Below are 25,651 nucleotides of genomic sequence, written 5' to 3' on the forward strand. Positions count from 1 at the left end.
CTGGACTGTAGTCCGTCCAAACCAGCGCCATTTTGGTTCCCATGGACGTGCTGCATGTGGAGGAGGGATATCTAGGGGAAGGGCAGCCTGGGGCCTTGTGACAAGCCGCTCAGGTGAGATGAAAGGCACACGTCAAATTACTGAGGCACAGCATGGACTTGCACACCCATTCAGCCTAGATTCTTTTAAAGAGGCCAAACCCTTCAACATACCGAGGCTGGAAGCATCATCTTCTGAGAACTACGCAAACTTATTGTGAAGACACTTGATGAATTAGATCAGGCTATTAAACGACGACTTCACCTCCAGATGCTAGCCTGCTGACAGAATAGCTCAATACCTTTGTGGACCTTGAGCAATGTGCTGTTGGTAATTTAATTAACAGTTCGCCATCTGACACACGGCTGTTGGAAGGAAAACTTTCATGTTTTTGAGGAGCTGAATCCCTAAGGAACAGTCCAAAGATCAGATAGATTTACATAAACAGAGGTGTCCCTCAGTCAGTGCCACAGAGAACACAAAAAGGTTGGCTAGACATATTTTTGGCGATCAATCCAACTTCTCTTCTACTTTAAGGAGCATTAAAAAATGAAGGGGTCATTAATCATCCTCCGCTTACCACAAGCACACATGTTCTGTCTGATCTTCTCTACTCAGCTGGAAATTATCATTCATGGAGACCAGTAAGCGCAGGAACCTCATCAAGAATATGCATAGGTAACAGACTTATATACATTATCCTATAGGCTCATCAATGGTCAGTTACGCTATGCACAAGAATAACACCGCGTCCAAATTTTTTGATACAAGCATTTCTTTTGCTTACAAGTCTATCAACAAAGGTTCCTCCCACATTAACCGACCTAGCGATAGAGGCTTCATAACACTGTTTTGCTTTGAGAGAAGAAATGTTTTTTTCCACTTTCTCAACCTTATTTCCATCTCGCTGATGCTGCATTAGTTTAGAAACCTCCTCCAGCTGGATCCTAAAGCATTGTCTTATACGATTTGTTCCAGTATAAATGAGCTCTTGGAAAGGCCAGGCTACGAGCACAAATCACTTCCAGCTACAGGCAGGATCCTGCATTCTGTTGCCATCATCTGAGCTTCAGGGAGATGGAGAAGACATGACAGTTGCTGCGTAGGTTTTATTAAAGTCTAACCATTGTGTTAGAAAGGGGATGTAACCAAGTCATAGCCAAGAAGTAGATTAGCCGCAAAATTATATCAATCTGTAGGCCGTAAATCACAAACTCAAGAATTAGGTCGATGTACTATAGGACTACCAAATCAGCTGAAGGACACGGGCAAGTTAGGACCTCATAAAATCTCGCGTGATGTAATTAAAGGTGTCTGTAGACTTCTGACAGGCCTTCTCATACCTCCGTATGCTTCCGATTTCATGCTGCGCAAAGCAGCACCATATGGAGGCACTGTTTGGAGCCACTTTTGCCTCAGTGGGGCGTACACTATGATCCAATGCAATGCCACAGCTATAACAGAGTCACAGTAATAGATGTGACGCGACATAAGCCCTGCAATAACCAGACGGCAAACACAGACCACCAGTCTCCAAGTTTTAGGACTCAGTCACACACCCTTAAAATATGAAATTTTAAGTCCGGTTGAAAGTCGAGTAGCTGGCTCTTCCATTTTACAAGGGCAGGCGGAGAGAGTTTGAAATGTGTGTCATAAATAGCGAGCATGCATTATTGTGTTATGAAACATAAGATTGCCATTTTATACACAAGGATGTGTTTTATGACACCTTTAAAAACCACACAAGAACTTGCTAGGATTAGATCAGAGACGGCGAGACATTCAGGAAGGAGTGTGTGTGGCAACAAAAAGTCTCAGACACAAGCTACAACGTCAAAGGAAAGGGGGGGGGGGGGGGTGGGGGGCGAAAAAAAAAGGAAGAAGAAACTCAATAACTTCAAGGTAAGACAGCAATGACGAGAAGAAAGTTATTTCCTCCAGATCAACTAGGCTGCAACTCAAACATTTTATTTTGGCCACTGCTCGCCTGGAAAGAAATCAGAGTTTGTGATAGCAATGTGGGCTCTGTCACACTGACCTGCCCACAGTTGGCAGGTCAAGCCCTACGCCTCATGTGATGTGCAGACAGCTATAGTCTGTCACATTTCCAACTCAACACAAGAGACTGGACAAACAATAGTTCCCCTGAACTCGGCAGGCCACCGCCAACTCAGTCAACAGCTGTAACCTGGCCTGATCGTGCCCAAGCTATTTCTTTTGTGTGCAAAACAGTGACCACTTCACAGTCAGCGACCCAGCCTAAAGACTACCTACCACGCCACCTCCCCAAACAGAGTAGTAGTAATCCATGCCTCTGCTTTGGAAGCATCTAGATCACTTAACAATGTAAAAAGTCCTGTGTCACCACTACAGTCACAACACAAATCTGGGTGTGTCCACGGTTTCATGAAAAAAAAAAAAAAAAGTTGCAAGAAAACAAATGTGTATTCACTTCTTTTGTAACCCAGATTGAGAGGACTTTTATAAAAATAAAAAAAAAGGGTGTCCAAAGTAGGTATTCTTTGCTTGTATGAAACCTACTGAATATTACTACAAAACACAAACAATTCATCTGGTAACCTAAGGGTACGGCCACACAGTCAGGTTTCTGCAAGCAGTTTAGGAAGCCAAAAATCAGGAGTGGATCATAAAAGGAGAGACATACTTTACAAATCACTGGTCAGACCACACATGGAGTACTGTGTACAGTTCTGGGCTCCTGTAAACAAGGCAGACATAGCAGAGCTGGAGAGGGTCCAGAGGAGGGCAACTAAAGTAATAACTGGAATGGGGCAACTACAGTACCCTGAAAGATTATCAAAATTAGGGTTATTCACGTTAGAAAAAAGACGACTGAGGGGAGATCTAATTACTATGTATAAATATATCAGGGGACAGTACAGAGATCTATCCCATCATCTATTTATCCCCAGGACTGTGACTGTGACGAGGGGACATCCTCTGCGTTTGGAGGAAAGAAGGTTTGTACACAAACATAGAAAAGGGTTCTTTACGGTAAGAGCAGTGAGACTATGGAACTCTCTTCCTGAGGAGGTGGTGATGGTGAGTACAATAAAGGAATTCAAGAGGGGCCTGGATGTATTTCTGGAGTGTAATAATATTACAGGCTATAGCTACTAGAGAGGGGTCGTTGATCCAGGGAGTTATTCTGATGCCTGATTGGAGTCGGGAGGGAATTTTTTATTCCCCTAAAGTGAGGAAAATTGGCTTCTACCTCACAGGGTTTTTTTGCCTTCCTCTGGATCAACTTGTAGGATAACAGGCTGAACTGGATGGACAAATGTCTTTTTTCGGCCTTATGTACTATGTTACTATGTTATTATAAAAAGGACGGATAATACTTCTCTTTAATTCACTCCTAGTTTTGGCCTCCAAAACCGCATGCAGAAAACTGACCAAGTGGTCGTACCCTAAAAAGTGGCCATACATCTTCAATAGCAGACGGCCGAATGATCAATCTGTCAACCATTACTTCCCCTCGTACACATACAAGCATGGTTTGGCCGAGTGTGTCTTTTTAACGAGTAGCAAGAAGACTGCTGCCAGGCGGTGGCTTATCCTGGAGATAAAGAGGATTGGGTGAAAATTAAATTTGCCGATCTTCACTTCTTCGACATAATACAGTCAGAAGCTCTAAATACACATTCGATTGTAGGGCTGGGTTAGGCTTTCACACTTGCGCAATAGCTCCAGCAGGCTGTTATATTTGCCGGCTTGCGGCCAGATCTCCGCCGGACCACATCTGCTAACCTCTAGCCCTGCTGGAGCTCTCTGGATCTCTGTTCACCGTGAAAACAGTCTGTCAGACCTATGCCGCCAGTGTGAAACGAGCCTTAAGCAACGTTTTTGGCTTGGAGGAGGAAATCTGGAGAAGAAGACCATACAAAATGCCAGGGAGATGGTATCAAATCCCTAATATTTCAAGACGACGGTGCCAACGAACCGCTGGGCTGCTGTATACAACTTGTGACCGCTAATGATCCGCCACTATGCAGACGACAGAAGTGCAATTTTCATAAAGGCACCGGCTAGAACCAAAGACCCATTGAGGTCACAGATAACAGCGGGTTGTAGTTAACGTTTAATCTGTACACTAAGCACCCGTACTGCGTAGTTCGCTCACAACCGTACAGAATGTACAATCTCCCTTTACAACACAGCAATATTTGCTTGATAGGACTAGGTGAAGTGAAGACAAACACTGCAGATGTATCTAAAAATAACACGATGTAACGCAATGCATTCAGCTTTACTAGCAAAGGGAAATACGCTGGAGATTAAAGCGCAAAAAATAAATAAAAAATATGACTGGTTCAGAAAAAAAACAAAAACGGTAGCATTCCATGATACCTAGCCTTTACATCTCCGGTACAGCTTTTTCAAGGCAAGAAAAGCTCATGGTTCATAGTCTTCGAATAATGCGATTCCATAGGGGTATTGTTGGCCACATGTGGATAAGCAGGTTTATCTAGTGGATTGCAACGCACTATAGGCTGCAACCCAGGCCTGCATGTCCTCCCAGGACAAGGTGGTAAGGAATTATGGTTACATTAGTACAGACACTATGGTATTATACAAGGTTATGTTACAAAACCTGGCATGACGCAAAAGGGATTTTATATGTCCACAACCAGCAAACTACCTGATCTAATTTTACCTTTGCCAAGATAGCCATATATTGCCTGCTAAAAATAAATAAAAAAGGACTTTGTGGTCCAAGAATAAAAATAAAAAAAACCTATCTATGAAACTGTTCTTTCTTTTTCCCCTTTTTAAAAAAAAAAAATTTACAAGAAATTCAGTGGACCAAAAACCGAGCTTTGTGCTGGCACCGCTGATACAAGCAATATTAATAAAAGAGGAAGTTAGGGCAGACACAGCATGGAGACAGCTAGCTGCCTTGTTATCAAAGAACATCCGTCAGATGTCGGATTCGCAGGCCAGATGAGTATTACTCTTCTGCAGCTTGGCTAAAGCAACTTTGTAAGACTATCAAGTGGTTTTAAAGCAAGCTACATAATTAGATTGCATTGTCTCTATAGACATTGTGTAGATTGCAGATGCTGCAACACAAGATCCAGGCCCAAGAGGATGTCTCTGCTCTCAATGCACAATAGTAGTCAGGGCCAGAGAGACCACACCGGAGGTCTACGGATATAAAACCAATATACAGGCCAACACCTTGACGGCAACTTATATGGTATAATTCAGTCCTGACTGCTGTAACTACACCTCTAGATGAGAAGTTCTTTAATCAGGAATAGAGCACCAAACAAAGGAGATGAAGAGAAGCAAAGAGGTTTTAGACATCTCTGAAGAAGAAGATAGGAGATACCCAAGCTGCTTTGTAAATGAAAGGACTTGTTGCCAATGTCATGGAAAAGTCCTTTAGAAAGCTGACAAAAAAGGAGCCCGCTAGATCTCCGTAGCGCAGCACATGGGAGGAGGGACAGATTACCAAGGGAGCAGTTAAGTTCTGTTTACCATTCTCACGTTATTTTCAGACACTTGGGTTACATCCTGTAGGAGACGTGAAGGAAGCAGCCTTGTTACAGGAGTATCCCCACCACCCCACCCCTCCCAAGTCTGCGTCAAAGTTACCGAAATCTTCCTTTAACTTTTACTAGCTGAAAGTTTTATTTTAAAATCTTTGGTTTACAAAATCTAAAAAGGTAGTCAGTTGACCCACATGGTCTAAAAACACAAATTTTTCGACTGCTTGCAAACATCAGGCCTTGAGGTACGGAGCTAACTGGTAATGCTGCGGCCAAAAAGATCTAAAGCCATTAAAAAACTAGTCTTTTTAAAGATGATATTTATGATCTCTAATAATATCTAAGTCATGACCACACTACTAGAAAGTTAAAAGCATTCAGCACGATACATGCTAGTTACACACTGTGTAAGGGTCCATTCACACGTCCGTTTTGGTGTTCTGCATCCGTTCCGATTAAAAACGGAACGTTATGCGGATCCATTCATTTTCAATGCTCTCCGATTCCGTTCCGTGGGTTCCGTTATTCGGATCCTGGAAAAAAAAAAAAAATATATACCCTGTCCTACTATTTGTCCGATTTTGCGTTCCGTCATCACATTCTAGTCAATGGATCCGTCGAAAAAAATCGGATGACATGCTAAAAGCATCCTCATGTCATCCAGATTTTCGGATCCGCAAAAAACAGGAACGTTTATCTGGAAAGGTAAAAATACTGACGTGTGAATGCATCCCAAGTTGATCAAACCAGAAAATTTTCAACCAAAATGATGGTTTGTTGGGTAAAAAAAATGAACCACAAACGATTAAGCTGATCAATGACAGACCATCATTGTGTACAAAGAAGTTGACTGGGTTAAACATTTTTGTTCAATAGTCCCTAATCAACAAATGATCTGTAACAGAACTTTCCTGAAAGATCATTCATCCTTCGTCAGGTGAAGATGTATGGCCAAGTTCAGTGACTAATGACCATCATAGATGAAAACGTGTACGGCAGAAAGATCGTTCACCAGACACGGTCGTTCAACCATCAAACCTACTTTTACCAAATGTGTATGGTCAACCTTTAGGAGAAATCTGCATTGCTTCTGGGATGATAGAGATGGTTCCACAATAAGGCCGAATGCACACCACCGTAGGACGGACTCATTGACTGGTCGCATCTTGCGGATCGGGCACAGCCGTCCCACGGTTGTGTGAACACGGTCTACATGGATTTTTTTTTTCTTCCTACAATCCTCCTTTGCAAGCGGAAAAGTCCCCACCAGCTAGAACATAAGTGGAGAGTAGGAGGAAAGGGAGGACTTCCTTAACAAAAGAATAGTGGCTTGTACCAGGCAGATCCAAGTTCTGAATGAAGCTTAAAAATTGGAATCTTTGCAAGATAAAAAAGTCTCACAAAGGAAAGGAACTGAATACACAAAAAAAATAAACCAGGTCCCCACATAACACAACTGTACACAAGCAGGGGATTGTATTCCCCTTTCCATGTCAATAAGTCACTTGTAGCCAAATACAATTCACAAATGTAGGTTAAATGGGAGGTGCAAGATACCAGCATCCAATTTAACCAGCTTCTATTATACAGAGGTACTAAGGGCACCCATAGCAGAGTGTTCAGGAAAAATAAATAAATAAAATAATATATATATTTGCTTGGTTATTCTAGAAAAAAGAGGTATAGAAAGCCAACACAGCTGCTCTGGTCACCACATGTACAGAGAAGAATAAAATCTGACGGACACATTTTCATCAATGCCAATATCTGCAAAAAAAAAAAAAAAAGTGGCCCCTTCCCCCGTCACCTTTTGAAGCACCAGCGACTTGTAACCAGGCCTTGCACCCCCTTTTCATTAATATTCAACAGTGTAAAACAAAAGCAGACAAAGGGGATGGTCACCCTTGCACCCAGGGAATTCATTAATCCATTCTATTTTTCAATTCACCAAGGACTCGGATTCAATCGCGTGAAGCTGGAAAGAAAAGCAGTGACCAGCGTTTGGCATCACTCCGGGTCATGGAAGGGTAGCGAAAATCCCACCATAAATCCAGCATGCTGTGACAACTAGGGTCCCCTAACACCTAGGGGACATTCTGAGGGCAGCAGGGATAAGGGGCCTCAGACCACAGGGGGAAAGAATACTGACCAGAACGTAACCCTGACCCAGCTCCAAAAGCAAAGAATAAGAGTCTCAAAAAAAAACAAAAAAAAAAAACACACAGCAGATGAAGGGTATGTTTAGTTTTTTTCCTGTGCGGTTCTGCTTCAGCCTTGTCCTTTTGCTTTTGTTTTTACGGTTATATTCTGACGCAGTTTTATCTGGCCTATTTCAGTGGGAGGTTTGGATGTTGATCTGACGCAAACACACTCCGCGAAAGAATATATGTCACTTATGTTATCCACGTTGTGTTTTTGTTTTTTGTTTTTGTTTTTTAAACTGCAAGCAGGAAAAAGAAAAAGCTACATGGTGTAAATGAACAAGAGGTTTTCCCAGTGAAGTCAATGGAGAGGTTATGCAAACTTTTTTGGGCGTGGAGTCTGCACCAAAATCTGCACTGGGGGAAAAAATAAAAAATAAACCAATCTACCATTAAACCCTTGGGACCATTCACATGAGATATTTTTGTCAGCTAAATTTGGTGAGACTTATAATAAAATAAATAAAAATCACCAGGCGGCCGTGCAAAAACAGCCTCCAATAGTTTTCAATGGAAGGATGCGGTTTATTGCCACAACTGCACCCCGAAAAAGGCATGATCCTCCTTGGCCTGGTCAATGGGAGATAGTTTCCATGTGGACACCCAGCTGTTTTTAGTGCAGAATCGGTGCCAAAAATCACTTGACAGAATCTGCATGAGGGGCCCCTAAAGGGTCTGCAATAGGCGCACCTGTGGGTTTAACATATACAGTTATAATAAATAATATAAAATAAACCGCATCTGTACAATATTCCCTTGGCCCTGGACCACTTACACTCAGATTTATAAAAACACAGACTCCAAAAAATACTTTATACTTGGAGAATAAAAAAATAAATAAAAAAATAAAAAAGGACTTTCACAAAAACACACACAACTGAAAGAAAATGCTTTTAACTGCATTAGTGTGCAAATGGCAAAAGCCAACAGGAGGCAGAATGCAAGTTTAATACAGGTTTTCTGGAGTGTGGTAGATTCATTTAACACACTGCACCCCCCCTAAGACATCCAAATAGACAGCCTAATTTGATCATTTAGAGAAAGAGTCAGGAGCAAAAGAAAAGGAACTGGAAAAGAGATGGACAGACAGTGAGGGACTTAAATTAGGCATAAGAAAAGGGACAATGCGGTCCCTTCTATCTCCTGCTGTTATTTACCATCTGGGATGTTAAAGAGAGGGTGATGGTTGTGTGCCTCTGACAAGTCTGAAACAGGGCGAGTATGTTTGGGATCTATTCAAAGCCAGTGAGCAGGCCATGTGTCAGCGGCCTTTTAGCACGTTTATGGAGAAAAAAATAAATAAAATCTAGCTGTGGATATTGGAGGCCAGTGGCAGCACCTTCAGGATAGCTCTTTGGTACCCAATCTCTATGGACCTTTCATGGACACACCTAGTGGTATAGTACATTTGAATTGAGGGCGAATCTATCTACCTAATGCCATTGTAGGCTTCGACAACCTTCCATGAGGGCTTGGGACCACTTGAAAGGTCACGGGTTACGTTTCTCATCAATGGAATGACACCAGTTCTGGGCTTCACCCAGTTAAAGCCACTGGTCCATGAAAAGACTACCCCTTCAGGTCTACAAGTACACACTAAACATCAGGCCAGAAATGAAGGGATCTACAGCTGCTTTCTGGCCTTCGTGCTTCCACCCACCACCGTCTCGCGCTGCAACGGTTAACAGCAAGATGATGATGGAATATTGACTAAGTTTCCTCACTGCCTGCCCAGACTAGCTGTCTGCTGACTAGAGAATTTCTAACAGTGTGGCTACGCTAGACAACCCTGCCTGCACTTGTTAAATTATTCACCATCTCCATCCTAGGAGAGAAACTCAGCCGTGAGAATAAGACCTCAGCATACGTGCACTCTGAAGAAGGCGTTTGTAGACCTGCAAGTTCTCTGTTATCTTAAGCCCAATAGAAAGGATGCTTCAATACTGGGGGAAGAAGAAGAAAAGAAAAAAAAGCCACAAAACCAAAGCAGTGTAATTTGATGTCTGTCCAGGAAGTGTTCCCCAGATGCAGCAAAGACGACAGATCCTGTTTCTGAAGTAAATGCCCTTGTCTACAAAGTGAACCAGTCTAGTGGAGCCCCCCCCCCCACCTTCTACATACACACAAAAAAAAAAAAAATGTAAAGCTCAAGTATGGAAAGATCAAACTAGATATTTTCAGATCCCTACCTAAAGAGAATTTGCCTGAGGAAATCTAGGTCTAATAAAAACATAAGATATACCTAGACAACAATTTTTTTTAAAAGAAGGACCTTAAAACCAATTCAACACTGGCACAAAAATTTCTCTATAAAAGCAACTGCCGCAACCGGAGGTCATGATGGAAACGTCCAGAGGCACATTCCGTGCGGCACGTTAATACATCCTTCGGCAGTAGACATTAATAATAGGTAATTCACAGCCACTTTAAGAACCCTTAAATATATATTTAGCTTGGATGGCTCAGGCCTTGGATTCTTGTACTTGATGTTTACATTGGGAACGGTTATACGTATGCAAGTGTCATAACGAGAAGGAGACGTCGGGAGGTTGGAACGGGGATTCTGTAAACAGGAAGTGGCAAAGACAAGAATACAAACACTAATAATGTATTATATAACCACCGACACATTAGTCACATCTTCATGAAGGCGTTCTGATCCATTTACAGCCCACGCACGTGCAGTAATGAGTGGGAACAACCCCAAGAGAACTTCACTTCGCTGGTGCATGCGCGAGATTTCAAGGCTAGGCATCAAAGCAGTGAGGAGGCATGGCCCTGGGAATCTCACAGGAGTGGTGTGGCAACAGGGAAAGGTGGAGGTGAAGAGAAGCTTCGAGACCCTCATTTACAAATGGCAGCCATAGATGTCACAATTCGCACCCCTATTCAACCATCAGGATGCTGGTCATCAAAACTTTTGCAACAATGGCAATTATTTTCCAATGTCTTACTAGGACTATGCAAATCCAAATATTTGAAACTGGTTGACTAATTGTTCAAACCCAAAAGGACCAAATTTCTACTGGTGGTGAAGAACTGTTGTAATGCCACAGATGTCAATAGTGATCGCCTGGTCTATTTGTCAGCAATCTCGCCCTATTCTACGGTGACATTGTTGGTAGATGCTTCAGTCAATCCTCTATAAGGGTTGTTATCCTTGTGTAGGCGGCAAAATATGTAGGCACTATACAAAAGATGTATTCTCATAGGGGTAAGAGCTTCTCTAGCCAACAGGTCATGATCTAACTGCAAGGTCCCACTCCACTAAGCCTTTCAAGGGACACTCTAGAAGGCACAAAAATCGCATTCCAGAAAGGAGGCCCAAGACTCTTTTGTCTTGTGGATTTTGCACTCCATGGCTGCACAAAGAACACTTGAACTTCAAAAACTTACTAAACACCAGCCTGTTGCTGGGGCTCTTAACGGCTGCCTCCTAAGGCTACAGATACCAGGCTCAGTCACATGAATTACATTAATCCAGACAGGCCTACTTTTACAGTATTTTTACTTTTTTAATCTTCCAGGTTTTCCCATAAAAAGAAGAACTAATTAAACTGCAGGTTATGACTCAAGATTCACTCTAGACTTATCAATCACAGAGGCACACTGCAAAATCTTACAACCCAGGGATAGATAGACAACATATCCACTCAATGCGTCTGCTAACACCTTGGATTCTATAGAGACACTGTAACCCAGCACAATGAACCATTCTCAAAGTTCGCTGGCGCCCTTCTCACAGGAGAGACATTTATGCATCTGTACCAATCCATCATCAGATAGTATTAACCATTCGCAGTCATCAGGGTTGTATTTTCACTCGCTACGCATTCCAACGGGGCTGAAGAAAGGGAAAAAAAATCCTGCATGCACACAAAACAGGAAATTCACAGCTTTCCTAGACATTCAGAACCACCAAAAACTTCACAAATTAACGGCAAAACTGTGAAAAGTGATTAAGTCGCGGCACTTCGCACATGAACTTACAACTGCTAATTAAAAACCTCCCACTTAGTTGACTATATTTGCATACCACTCAGTCTAAAACGCATAATTAAAACGGGGCAGACGGCCACAGCGCAAAAAAAGGTGGGATATTTTAACCCCCCTTCCTTTAGAATAGTAAAACGTAAATCCCGGTAAAGAATAAGCTGCAAGGAAAGTTTTTAAGAAGAGTCCCTCCCCATTCAAGTCTCTGAATTAACAAAACAAAATGGCAAATGCCTGTGGAGCCTATCCCAAAAACCTGTACTCTTCCTGACAAAGGTCTATAGCACCATGAAAAACAAAAAAGGGCAGCGATGTTAAAAACTCAGACAGGATTATGCAAAAACTAGGTCTTCAAAAACTTCAAAAGTCCAACCTTAAAAAGCCTGTCCAGGGAATTGTTTGGGGCTGAGGGGGAATGTAAAAAAAAGTTTTCAGAGACCCTTTTGAAAGGAGCCTCCATTTTTGACCAAATTCCTTTCATCAGGCTGCACTGAAGACCTCTTAACTTCTGGCTTCTTCAAGGACCCCTGTAGATCCAACTATTAGTATAAGAAGCTAAGAGTATATCCTATTAAGCTAAAGTTAAATGACCCTTTATTTGTTAAATTCTGCTCTATAAGGCTATATGCACACGAACGTTGTTTGTTTCTGTGTCCGTTCCGTTTTTGTTTTTTTTGCGGATAGGATGCGGACCCATTCAACAGGTCTGCAAAAAATGCGGACAGCATCAGTATCTCCGTTCTGTTGCCCTGCAAAAAAAAAAAAAATAGTGCATGTCCTATTTTTTTCTAGTTTGCGGACAAGGATAGGAATTATTATAATAGATGCGCCAAAAAAACCGTACGGAACGTCATCTGGTTTTTTTGCGGATCGCAAAACACATACTTTCGTGTGCATGTAGCCTAACACAATGAATCATTAGCCTCCAGGAAGCGGAGAACCAAGCAGGTCCCTCACAGAAAGAAGAACCCATACTAGATACATCTTGCAGCTGCTCTTTAGGTGTATGATACCACTAGATCTATGCAGGGAGATCCTCCCGTACCATCTTTTTTTTCTCTTCTTTTTTGAAAATACTTTGCTTTGCATATACAACAGGACATCCCCCCACTGCAGCTATCCTACAGGGAACTTACTTCCTCCCCCTTAGACAAGCAGCCCATTCAGCAGAAACTGAAATCCCACGATGCAATGCAGCAGAACAGGAGGAGAGATAAAAAAAAAAAAAAGAAGTTCCTATACTGCAGTAAGGCTGGTACGTTTACAGGAGGGCAACCTACAGTACGCTACGCCTGCTGCATCATGATTAGTAGACCTTCTTCTGGATAGTGATATCCTACAGATGAAGTTAAATCCCTTAAGAACCACCAGATATAACCTCGTTCCCCTGGCCAGGACCCTTCCAGTCTTCTAGTCTGCATAAAACTGCCAGACTGTACAGCAAAAGACTCAAAGGTGTTAGGTCTACAGACATAATGATTCTCACTCGATCAGACGACTCTATGGATTGGTGTCTGAGAACCGAATCAGAAATCCATACAATCGAACCATCGCGTTGTCCCACATGGGGACTTACTCATCGTACGGCGATAGTTTTACGTCTGCTCATCGAGCAATCTTTTGCCGTTGCAGGATCGGGCAGATGCTGACAATTAAAGACCACTTCTAACTAAAGTGAGGGAGCATTTGCAGAATAAAGTCCTCCCCCGATCTATTGACTCTAGCTCCTCTTCGACACACGACCTCATTCAATTCTAATTAACCTGCCGAGGTGTCCGCTTTGACCGCACCTCTCAGTCACAGTTTACTTCCACTGTTAAATCTATGTCGCTGTAGGGTGAGACTTGTCCCCAAGCCTTTGATAACAGCTACAAGGTCCCACGTGAGGTGTTGCAACTGGCTGGGACAGAGATAAGCCACTGCAGGCTTTACTTAGCATTCAACTTTGCCCTCCTAGCAAATGGCCTTTTCTAGGAATGCGGGAACACTCATGACACTGCCAGATCCTCCTCCCCCGCCCCAGTGACTGGACCGAGAGCCCACTTGGCAGAAAGGGGTTTGGGTTACATTGGTACAGCGCTGTTTAGTCTGTCAAGTTGGTCATGACCAGACACGAGCGAGCGCATTCCACACACCTGTTTAATATTAAATCAATCATCCTCCGCGGCCGCAGCCTGAAATTCAAGTTCCTTCAGTCACTCTCCAAGTCTTTTGTTTGGTTGCTTAAAAAGTGGGAGAAAGAAGTCTTGGGTGGGGTGGGGGTTGATGTAAACAGCCTACAGCGCAGATATGGAAGGGATGAATGGCTTAGAGCGGGCGAGGGGAGGGGTGAATGGGTGCAGAAGGCTTAGCAGTTATATTTACCCAATCTTTGTTAGGTTTTCATGGGGGATTTAGATTTTTATTTTCTATAATGCTTGTATTGATCTGCCGGTTAAACCCCGAGATTAGGCTGAAATAATACACCTTGTCCACATGCGAAGAAGTGAATGTGGAACTGGATAGGTTGGCGGTATTGTTTTTGCTTGGCATTCTTTGCAGGCGACATAAGCTAAGAAAAAATATATATAATCACTAAAACCATTGTACTCTCCTCATTAACCATTTATAGGGATAAGGTCTACATGGTATTGCTGACCAGAATAGTGTGGGGGTGGGGGGGTGACTTGAAAGAAGCCAAATGCTTAGAGATCTGAATGTTAAAATTAAGAGTTCTGGAAATGAATCTGGAGGTTCTGCCAATCTTCATCAGCTTCTCCAGACAAGTAAATTCCAAGCAAGGATCGGGAAGTCAGACTTCCCATAGAGGTACACTTGGGTGGGTGGAAAAACTTCCCTTATAGAAAACTGCTTCCAGAACTTAGGAGATATTGCGCCTTTGCAAGACCCAACATGCAAATCCTCCATTGACACCTGTATGGACAGACGAAAGTCCACATGACCAGAACATGTTTAGTTTGGTCAAAATCTGAGACCTCCAGGAGGAAACTTACACAGCCTTATAATAGATACAAACACATACAAAGCCATGGGACCATCAGAGTGGGCCATGAAGCCATTCACATTGGTAAAGGCCTCCACCGGCACATCAATGAGTCTCTATGGAATCAAAGAGCCTGCGCCACTCTTTTGAGCCAAAGCCGTTCCCTCTGTCTGTCACGTCAAGAGTAATTGGTGGTTTTAGCTGCCTGGTAAAATTATCCCTCCTGTCGTAATCAGCGTGATTTCAGTTTAACTCATATTTTATTTAATATCCGTGCCTGTATAATTAAAGAATGAAAAATGGTGTTGAAGCCACTTTTAGATTAGGCAACGGCATAAATCTGATTAACGCTGCAGGTCCCTGACAATATCATAAATATACAAATAAATAAATCAGATCCGACAGCCTCCCACTTCTGAAATATTCAATAATCTCCTACCGACGCCAATCGATACGTGGACGGCACTAGGTCTCCAGAAGGATCAATAAACCAAAATCGAATGCACGGATTTGGTGTTCACATCCCTGGCGTACATTATAGCGAGCTCCAGGCTGAAAGAGGTTAAAGCTCTTGGTAATTCCAAAAAAAAAAAAAAATTTCACTGTCTGACCCTATTATTGTTCAGGTATACAGAATGTGCAGACTCTGCACAAGGGCGTGCTTAGGATAATACACAATTCTGATGAAATCATTGTTAACACCCCTCCCCAAGTCACCGACCAGCCGTCACCGCAGCCCAGGAATAGGATGTCTGGCTTTCAACAGTTTCGAGACACCACTGCATTGAGTAATCCCTATAGTTGACTAATACCCGATAACTGTTTTAAAAAGAAATGGAGAGGAAGGAGTTAATCTATGAATTTTTGTGTATATGTGTAATATATTATACATAAACTTACATACAGACCACCTGTCCTTAAGATGTCATCTTCTGCCACCCAGCTGTCCCAACATCCTGAACCAATCAATGTGGTAGCACCACACACTAGAAAGAAGCCTGGGATAGCTGGTCTTCGGCCTTATTGGTGGTCACCTAGCTGTCCAAACGTCCTGACCTGATCAATATGGGAGCCCTGTGCCATAGCTAGGGGGGGGGGGGGATGGAAAAGCTGGGTGATCAATTCTCCAGCCATCGTGGTGGTCTGAACCAAACCGGAAGCCATATGGTATCATCACACCAGAACTAGGAAGGCTTCACAAACAGGAGGCTATCTTGGAAAAGCTAGGCGATACATACTGATGGTCACCCAGCTTTCCCATGAACAACCGAACAGAACTTAGTCTATGAATCGCTTGGTCCAAACGATTGGCAAAATTTCTGGAAGCTGACCCAGACACAGTTCCCATGAGGACCCAAGAATCCAGAGATGCATTCAGCAGATGACTCCAGGAGGTGCTCGTCTGCCCAGCTCCGCCGTCTATGCCCTATTTAACCCACGCTTCCTAACACTTGATATCCTGTCTGCTGCATCGGGGTCCTTTATCAACGCTCCAGCAGACACCACACAAAAGGATGTGACTTTTTTTTTTTCCCCCGGTCTCTGAGGAACGCTTACACAATCAAGAGATTACCTCAAACCTAACTCCACACACTTGACCGACTATATCATGATAGATCTGGTGTGTTATCAAACCAATAAATGGTCCACCAGACGCACCAGGTGCAGAATCAGACCTTTCTTCCCATTTGTCGCCATGTCCTTGGTGGTGGGGGAGGAAGGCTTGTGCCACCATTAACTGCGTGGCATGGCCATTCGTGGCGCCAGCTGCCGCCAATCTTGCCGTGTTTCTGCTATTTGTTCTGAAGTGCTGCTACTGGAATACATGAGACATGGGCCGGGTAAGTGCTTCCATCCTATTTAATCTCAAGAGCGCCTGGCTAGGAGCAACTAGTGCCATTTACAGGCAGAGAGTCCAGGGAGAGAGAGGAAGAGATGGATAATGGGGGGGGGGAGATGCCCAGGGGGCGAGAAAAGCCAAATGAGATTTAGATCTATCGAGATAAACAGAAAGTTGAAGAGACGCCCTGCAGGAAAAAAGGAATAAAGACTTCAGCTGGCGTGAAACTCCATAGCTGGTCGGTGCATGCTGGGGGTTGTACTTTCACGAGACCTATTGAAAAAATAAATAAAAAAGTTGGGTGGCTACAGCAAATTTCTTATTCAAGGAATTGTCCAGACCAGGGCTAATTAGAACCAGCAGCCCCTTCCCCCAAGTTCATTCATCTCCCTATTGGAGAACTGTCTGAAAGATATTATAATGGAGCAATTACCAGGTCTAATTTAGTCTTGCTTCAGCCTATAGAAGCCAATGGCGCTGGACAAACCGATGCATGTCACGTTTATAACTGTATGGAGATGCCATACACGTGCGCCATTTGTCGCTACGCCCATCCACACGAGGAAAAAATTCTTGGCGCACACCAGTCACTTAGCAACCCTTGACGAGGAGACGAGCGCCCCACTACGTGCGTGAAGCGTGGGGAGTACACATACAACACACAAAGATCTACTGGACTTAGGAGATAGAAAAAAAATAAAAAAATAAAAACACCCGTCTATTGTGGGAGCAGAGTCTGCATTCACAAGATAGCGGCATGCAAAAGTGCAGGCAAAGCAGGTCTGACAAGTTATATATATTCGGGAGGCCCATTCATCAGGTCAGGAGTTGGGGGGGGGGGGTCGACTTAGATAGTCTGCACTGTGCGCGGCATGTCAAATAACGCAATTTCAAACTGAAAATATATATATAAGTGCAAAAAAAATAAAAATAAAAAAGGATCTAAAATATATAAAGAAAATAATATAAATATATAAAGCAATATAAAAACACACACAAAACACACTAAGGTCTGGCTGCAAATGGGTTAACCCCCACCTCCCCAAACCAGTCTCGCAAAAAAAAAAAAAAAAAGCCGGTCCTTTCAGACAAGGCTATTCAAAGCTTCCAACCTCAATCCGTGATTAGCCGGGGATAGACAAGCCATTAAAAACGCATCCACCTCCAACTATCACAGATAATGTGCCTCATTAATGTTAACATCGCCACAATGGCTCTGACACACAGTTGTAAGGAACTCCTAGGGAAATTGGGAAGGAGGCTATTCACTAATAATAAGTGAGGGGGGACGGGGAGGAGAGCGGAAAAAATAATAAAAAAAAGAGAGGGGGGGGGGGTTAAGCAATAATGTGATTTAATTGGCCTCCCAAGTAGAGATTGGTAAATGCAACTTTTATTATCCGCCCGGAGAATCGAGAGCGTCACACGCGTTTCATGCCGACCGGCGATGAATAGCCAGATCGGATCGGGGGATGTAAACCTGTACAGTTACTCAATGGTACAAAGGCACAGCCCTTCCCCGCCTTTACTTTCTGAAAAATTGGTAAATTATTTTTTTTTTCCCCCACTACAATTGAATTTCTAACCAATTAAAATACTGGTTTCTTCAGAATGTATGAGAGCGGAAGGGGTTAACCAAGTACGCTGATAAAAATATCAAATAAAATCCCGCCGCCATTAGCGCTAGTAATAAATTATACATAAAATATAAAAAAATAAAATTAAAAAGCACAGGAAGGATTAAAATGACGGGAGTGCAGTATGTCATCTTTCCAGGCCCTTAAGTGCTGCCCACTAAGTCGGATCGGTGCCAGCTTTACGCACACTGGCATCCACATATGGCGGAGTCCAGACGCCTGAAATAAAACCGCTAGCGTCTGGACAGTCAGTCTGGGTGGCGGGGCCCTCCTGGTTCCCGCCGCTCCTACTTCTTACACACACACAATGCAGAGGAGACAGTCAGCAGTCTGGCGGCAGGTGCCTAAAGTGAGGAGGCTGGCGTTCCTAGAAAGAACCAACCGACTGAGGCTGCAAAGGCTGTAACCGCAGAGAATCCTGCCCGAGGGTTGAGATCAGGGACGCCCCCCAACCTGCGGCCCTCCAGCAGTTGCAAAACTACAACTCCCAACAGCTGTGCGCTGTCCGGGCTTGCTGGGGGTTGTAGTTTTGCCACAGTTGGAGGGCTGCAGGTTGGGCATCAGATGACAGCCATGTGCAAGACACAGGGTTGTCACCAGGTCACACTAAAAGCCACTTTAAAGGATGGCTGTTTGTTGACTGCTGCCCGGCGACAGGCGGGTCACTTTCCTAGCACCCATAGGTGACAGGTTACCAGGAGGTCAGCGCCTCTCACAACAGCACACGAGGAAGTCGCCCTGATCGCCCACAACCCGGACAAGAGCAAAGGACACCTTTATGGCGGCCAATAACTTCTGCCTCGCTGCCCCCAAACAAACTTGAACTGCAATTAACCCATAGGAGGAAGAAAAAAAAAAAAAAAGAAGAGCGAGAGAGAGAGGGGCCGAAGACCCCAGTACTGACAAGAAGCCTCACACATTAACCCCTCGCTACCAAAACACAGCCAGCACTGCGAAACTACAACTCCCAGCGTGCACCCTAATTTGGCTGCTCTCCCGACTCGCGCTGGGGGTTGTAGTCCACACAACATTAAGGTCCTCCGACCCCCTATAGACACATACATGACGCCAAATCCGGGCTGGACCCAGAAGGGAAAAAAAACAAAAACTTTCTCTACCTTCGCTGGGTGACAGCGACCATGGCAGCCAGGGGGTTAAATCCATTTGTCGGGTAGTAAACGGAATGGGAGTTGTAGGGACCCCGCGGGGGCGGTCATCGCCGGGCTGGACCGGACCCACAGCGGTCGCCAGGGCTTAACCCCTTGGCTGCCAGAGCCGAGAACACAGCACATACACAGACCAGAAGACAGCAGCCCCCGACCACTCACCCTGGCCGCTTTCCTCTTGTACTTGTTGCTGTAGTCGAACTTGTCCTTCATGTCGTCCAGCAGCCGCCCGAGCCGGCCCTGCTCGTCCTCGCTGGAGTAGTCCGGGGCCAGCAGGATGTACGCCCGCCAGTTGGCCGAGTCGAAGCCCCAGTGGCAGGTCCGGTTCTCCAGCGCCTTGTGTGAATGCACCACGAACTTGTGCGGCGCGTAGAGCAGGCGGCAGTCCAGGCACTGGATGCAGGGGGCGCTCGGGTTCCCGTACAGCTCCGGCACGAAGAGCCCCTTGCACTTGCCGAAGCACTCGTGGTAGACCCTGAAGCTCTTCTCCGTCACCTCCAGCTCCAGGACGCCGCCGCCGCCCCCGTCCTTCTTGGCGCACCGCGGCGGGTAGCTGCCCCCGTACAGCAGCGCGTTGCACAGCCGCTCGGCGTCCGTCTTGGTGATGAGGCCGCAGGAGGGCGCCGAGAAGGGCAGGATGCCCATGACTTTCAGGATCTCCAGCTGGTCGGCCGTGCAGCGGGAGCAGTAGACGTGCAGCTCGTCGCACACCGAGTTGATCTGCTGCAGGCTGAAGTCCCTCAGCACGGAGTTGAGGATCTGCGGGAGGCAAAGCCTCTTCTCGCCGCCGACCACGAAGCAGGAGATGGTCTCCCCTTCCAGGATGGTCTCGCACCTCTCGGTGGAGCGGTCGGACGGGATGAAGAGGGGCCCCCCGGGGATGACGGGCGGGGGCTGCACCGGCAGCTGCAGGACGGACTCGGGCTCCTTCCCGCTCTCCTTCTTATGGTACATATCCTGCGCCCAGCGCGCCGAGAAGGCGGCCGGGCCGCCCAAGGAGCTCATGGAGCTCAGGTGGAACTGCTCCAGGGTCTTCTGGAGACCTGGATGGGGCTGGAAGCTCCTGCTCACAGCCTCCATCATTGGAGAAAAAGTAACAAGTCGCAGAAATCTTTCTTCTTCTTAGCAACTTACAAGACAGATCCACAAGATATGGGGGGGGATTACAAGTGCTCCATGTCCTCCGGCCGGCACTACTGTCTGCTGCCCCCAAAACTCCTCTTCTTCTCCAAGTGTCCTGTCTACCAGAAAGAGTCGGGACGGTGACGTCAAACCAAGGAGGAAAAAAAAAAAAAAAAGCCCCAATAATAACGTAGTTTCCAGCGGTCGAGTTGTCAGGAGTTTGTCTTCATGTTGTTACCTTGGGAAAGTTGGGTGTCGGAGCAGAGCTGCGCTCCCGTGCACGCACCCAGCCGGAATGCTTAGCTCATGGCTTGTGTCTGTCTGTGCCTGAGCGCCGCCTCCTCCTCCCCCGTGTGTGTGTCTGTCCCCTCCCTCCCCTCTTTTCCTATGGCTTCTCCACCCCCTTTCTCTCTCTCTGTTTGTTGGTGTCTGCCTCAGTCATTGAATCCCAGCCAAGAATGTGACCAACTCCCCGGGCTGGCTCTTCCAGGAACACCCTCCCTCCTGCAAGAGTTTTTTTTTTTTTTTTTTTTTCCCTCTTACTGCAAAACGGAAAAAAAATTGTCTGTGGAAAGGAAGGTAAATCTTGCGGTTGTGAGAGCGGAGAAGAAGGAAAAGGTGAGGCGGGAGGGCGAAGCAGAAAGACTAGACGGCGGGAGGTTCAGTCAGGTAATCGTTCTCATCTGTGGCTTCTTGACCTCAGAGGGGTTTTTTGTGGGTAATTCTCAGGCTTCTCCTTATTTTGTTTGTTTTCTTGTGGTTTATGGTGTCCCCAGGTTGTTGCGTTTGTTTTCGGGTCATATATTTAAAAAAATTTCTACGTGGTTTATTTAAATGAATGTTCTGTGTAAATCTAGGTGATACGAATTTTATTAAATTTTTTTTGTTTTTCTTTACAGGTCCGTAGGCAGAACAGAAAAAAACGGGAAATGACTCAGTGTGCATTCTGCGTCGGCATGTCCGCATATCCATTCTGCCAAAAAAAATAGAACATGTCCTATTCTTGTCCGTTTTTTCGGACAGGCATTGTTACAATGGATACGCAGAAAAAAAAAAAACGGCCATGTGCATGAGCCTTAAGGCCCCTTTCACACGACCGATTATTTCGCGCGGGTGCAATGCGAACGCAAAAAAAGGATGGTTTTTCACGAATGGTTGCTAAGAGATGTTGTTTGTAAACATTCAGTTTTTTATCACGCGCGTGCAAAACGCATTAGGCTACTTTCACACTCGTGTTTGGTGCGGATCCGTCATGGATCTGCACAGACGGATCCGTTATGGATCTGCACAGACGGATCCGTTCAGATAATACAACCGTCTGCATCCGTTTGTATTATCCGTAACATAGCCAAGACGGATCCGTCGTGAACACCATTGAAAGTCAATGGGGGACGGATCCGTTCTCTATTGTGCCAGATTGTGTCGGTGAAAACAGATCCGTCCCCATTGACTTACATTGTGTGTCAGGACGGATCCGTTTTCTATTGTGTCAGTGAAAACGAAGAGAGCGGAATGGAGACGGAACGGAGGCAAACTGATGAGCGGATCCTTTTCCATTCAGAATGCATTAGGGCAAAACTGATCCGTTTTGGAGAGCCCTGAACGGATCTCACAAACGGAAAGCCAAAACGCCGGTCTCTTCACCTTCACCACCTCGTTGGTTCTGGAGCGCTGGGGTCCGACCAAGGACAACATCTGTGCGGATTTTGTATGTTCTCTCCGTGTTCGTGGTTTTTCCTCCCACACTGATAGGGAACTTAGATTGTGAGCTCCATTGGAGACAATGATCATATCTGTAAAGCGCTGCGGAATATGTCAGCGCTATATACGTGCGTAAAATAATAATAAAAATAATAATTTACATGCGGTTATTTACGTTATTAACTATCCATCAGCCATCTGCACTATGAATTGTAACAAGGTACGAGAAATTCCCGACCATAAGAGCTGACAGTCTCAGGCGGGATGCAATGGCTGAGTGACTCTGGATGGCGGTACCTGCATACCTTCCGCCATGTTGTGCGCACATTCCCATCAGCAGTCTATATGAAGTCCATTTTGTCTTCCCTGTAATCAAGGTCAAGTGCGTTTCCTATTCCGTCTGTACTCGGATTCCCGTCATTCTCCCAGGGAGAATAATCTATTTAAGAACAATCACTTATCATATGCTCCATATTGTTTGGTCATAATGCCGTGAGATCCGCCATCTGGTTTCCGATCAACAGCATTCAAATGAGGCTTCCGACAACAGAGGGTCGCGTCTGAGGCTCCCAAAAACCCATTAAAATGCAGCGCGTAAACATCTTATTTGCCTGGTGCGGCAGACACTACATTGGACACATATGGCGAGACGCAACCTACCTGCATATTTAAGCGAGATATGCAACGTGAAAGCCGCTACGTAGGCACCACCTTGATATTATATATAGAGCGAGAGCACAAATTCCATAGGACAAAGCACTGATTCTTCTCTCTGTTCTGTTTTTGGCACAGATTTTTTGCCCCAACTGCTCCGGTCGTGTGCACCTTGGCATAGGCCTGTTTTACAAGACTTAGGCTCCATTCACACGTCCGCAAACGGGTCCGCATTCGTTCCGCAATTTTGCGGAAAGGGTGCAGACCCATTCATTTTCTATGGGGACAGAATGGATGCGGACAGCACACAGTGTGCTGTCCGCATTTGCGGAGCGCGGCCCCGATCTTCGGGTCCGCAGCTCCGCAAAAAATAGAACATGTCCTATTCTTGTCCGCAACTTGCGGACAAGAATAGGCATTTCTATAGGGGTGCGGACCCGCAATTTGCGGGTCCACAACACACCACGGACGTGTGAATGGAGCCTAATTAGTATTTTCTTATCCATCCCATTTGGTTAACCTAGAGACGTCTACCCAGGCTGGCAGCATCACACAGTGCCCCCTGCTGGTGCTGCTGGAAACTGCAGATGCATGAAAGTGGCTTGGTGCTAACTAGTAATATCACAATTCATAGCAAGCACTACCAGCACCGTCTAACCTGGAAGGGAAGCAATTGGAATGATGCTCGCTGGAAAATACTCTGGTAATGCGAGACGTAAATGTACCCAGAATTAAAGAAATGTCTAACGTTCTGCTTGGAATCAGATCCTTATCACTGTGTCAAAAAGGTCACATCATTTCTCTGTCGACCCATGGGATCACCAACTTCCCATATAACTAAACCAACGAGATCCAAGGGTCCTGACCAAGAATTGGAGATCTGTAAAGCCTTTTGTCAAACCTTGATTCATAAAGACAGTCTAAAAATGCATCATGGGAACATTGTCCATTCTAGAAGAGTCTTCACATGCAGTAATTGCTACCCACTATGTATTAAAGGGTTTCCAGGGGGAATTAAAGGAGCAGGATGGGTTAGGCTGGGAGGACATGTCTAGCTGGGAGCAAAGGTGTCCAGTGGCAGAGGATCCATGAGGTGAACAGTGCTTTTTTTCTTTAATATTACCCAATTCTGCCCCATTTTACATATTTTTTTAATAAATTACCTTAAAGTTTTTTTTTTCAGGATTTGGTCCCTTTTTAAGTAGCCCTCACAGCGTGTGGTACCTAATGATAGAATCGTAATCTCTGGTCAAGCAATCTTCTGGTCCCCAGCTTGGTTACTTCTGGCCGGGGGACGGATGGGGTCACGTATGCTGCTGCAGCCAATGACTGTCCTCAGCAGTGACATGTCCCCAAGCAGCTTGTGACCCAGCAATGATGTGCTGCTTGGGAACACATCACCTCTGAGGCCAGTCATTGACTGCAGCTGTGCATGCGACCCCATCTGTACCCCAGCCAGATTTAAGTTGGGCACCAGAAGATGGCTGAACAAAGCAAGGGTGCCATAGTGGGGTAGAAGGGAGCAGGTAAGGATTCTCAGGTACTACATGGTACAGGGGCTACTTAAAAAAGGACCAAATCTTTTTTGACATCTGTGTAGCCTCTTGCACATGGCTGTTGTGCTTCAGTAGCCATATTGCGGGCCGCATACGGCGGTTCCACAATACACGGGGCACCGGCCGTGTGCATTCTGCATCACCGATTCTGGACTGATACCCCCACAAGTAGTTGTTGAGCGCGAATATTCGAATCACAAATTTTAATCCTGAATATTGCCACTTCGAGAATTCGTGAATATTTAGAATATAGTGCTATACACTCACCTAAAGAATTATTAGGAACACCTGTTCTATTTCTCATTAATGCAATTATCTAGTCAACCAATCACATGGCAGTTGCTTCAATGCATTTAGGGGTGTGGTCCTGGTCAAGACAATCTCCTGAACTCCAAACTGAATGTCAGAATGGGAAAGAAAGGTGATTTAAGCAATTTTGATCGTGGCATGGTTGTTGGTGCCAGACGGGCCGGTCTGAGTATTTCACAATCTGCTCAGTTACTAGAATTTTCACGCACAACCATTTCTAGGGTTTACAAAGAATGGTGTGAAAAGGGAAAAACATCCAGTATGCGGCAGTCCTGTGGGCAAAAATGCCTTGTGGATGCTAGAGGTCAGAGGAGAATGGGCCGACTGATTCTAGCTGATAGAAGAGCAACGTTGACTGAAATAACCACTCGTTACAACCGAGGTATGCAGCAAAGCATTTGTGAAGCCACAACATGCACAACCTTGAGGCGGATGGGCTACAACAGCAGAAGACCCCACCGGGTACCACTCATCTCCACTACAAATAGGAAAAAGAGGCTACAATTTGCACGAACTCACCAAAATTGGACTGTTGAAGACTGGAAAAATGTTGCCTGGTCTGATGAGTCTCGATTTCTGTTGAGACATTCAAATAAGAGTCCGAATTTGGCGTAAACAGAATGAGAACATGTATCCATCCTCTGATGGCTACTTCCAGCAGGATAATGCACCATGTCACAAAGCTCGAATCATTTCAAATTGGTTTCTTGAACATGACAATGAGTTCACTGTACTAAAATGGCCCCCACAGTCACCAGATCTCAACCCAATAGAGCATCTTTGGGATGTGGTGGAACGGGAGCTTCGTGCCCTGGATGTGCATCCCTCAAATCTCCATCAACTGCAAGATGCTATCCTATCAATATGGGCCAACATTTCTAAAGAATGCTATCAGCACCTTGTTGAATCAATGCCATGTAGAATTAAGGCACTT

At 45.0% G+C, this 25,651-nt stretch overlaps 1 protein-coding gene across 2 annotated transcripts in view; it reads right to left on the bottom strand.

Annotated features, from left to right (window-relative positions):
- SKI (SKI proto-oncogene) overlaps window positions 1-20,975 on the bottom strand; it is a 78,986-nt gene extending 58,011 nt beyond the window's left edge. For both annotated transcript variants that reach the window (XM_040427490.1, XM_040427482.1), the window contains exon 1: window positions 19,538-20,975. In XM_040427490.1, the coding sequence (XP_040283424.1) occupies window positions 19,538-20,458 (921 nt within the window). In that variant the 5' untranslated portion in view covers window positions 20,459-20,975. The remainder of the gene's footprint in view (window positions 1-19,537) is intronic.
- Between the last annotated feature and the right edge of the window lie 4,676 nt (window positions 20,976-25,651).

Source organism: Bufo bufo, chromosome 1 (genome assembly GCF_905171765.1).
Source record: "Bufo bufo chromosome 1, aBufBuf1.1, whole genome shotgun sequence".
Taxonomy (NCBI): domain Eukaryota; kingdom Metazoa; phylum Chordata; class Amphibia; order Anura; family Bufonidae; genus Bufo; species Bufo bufo.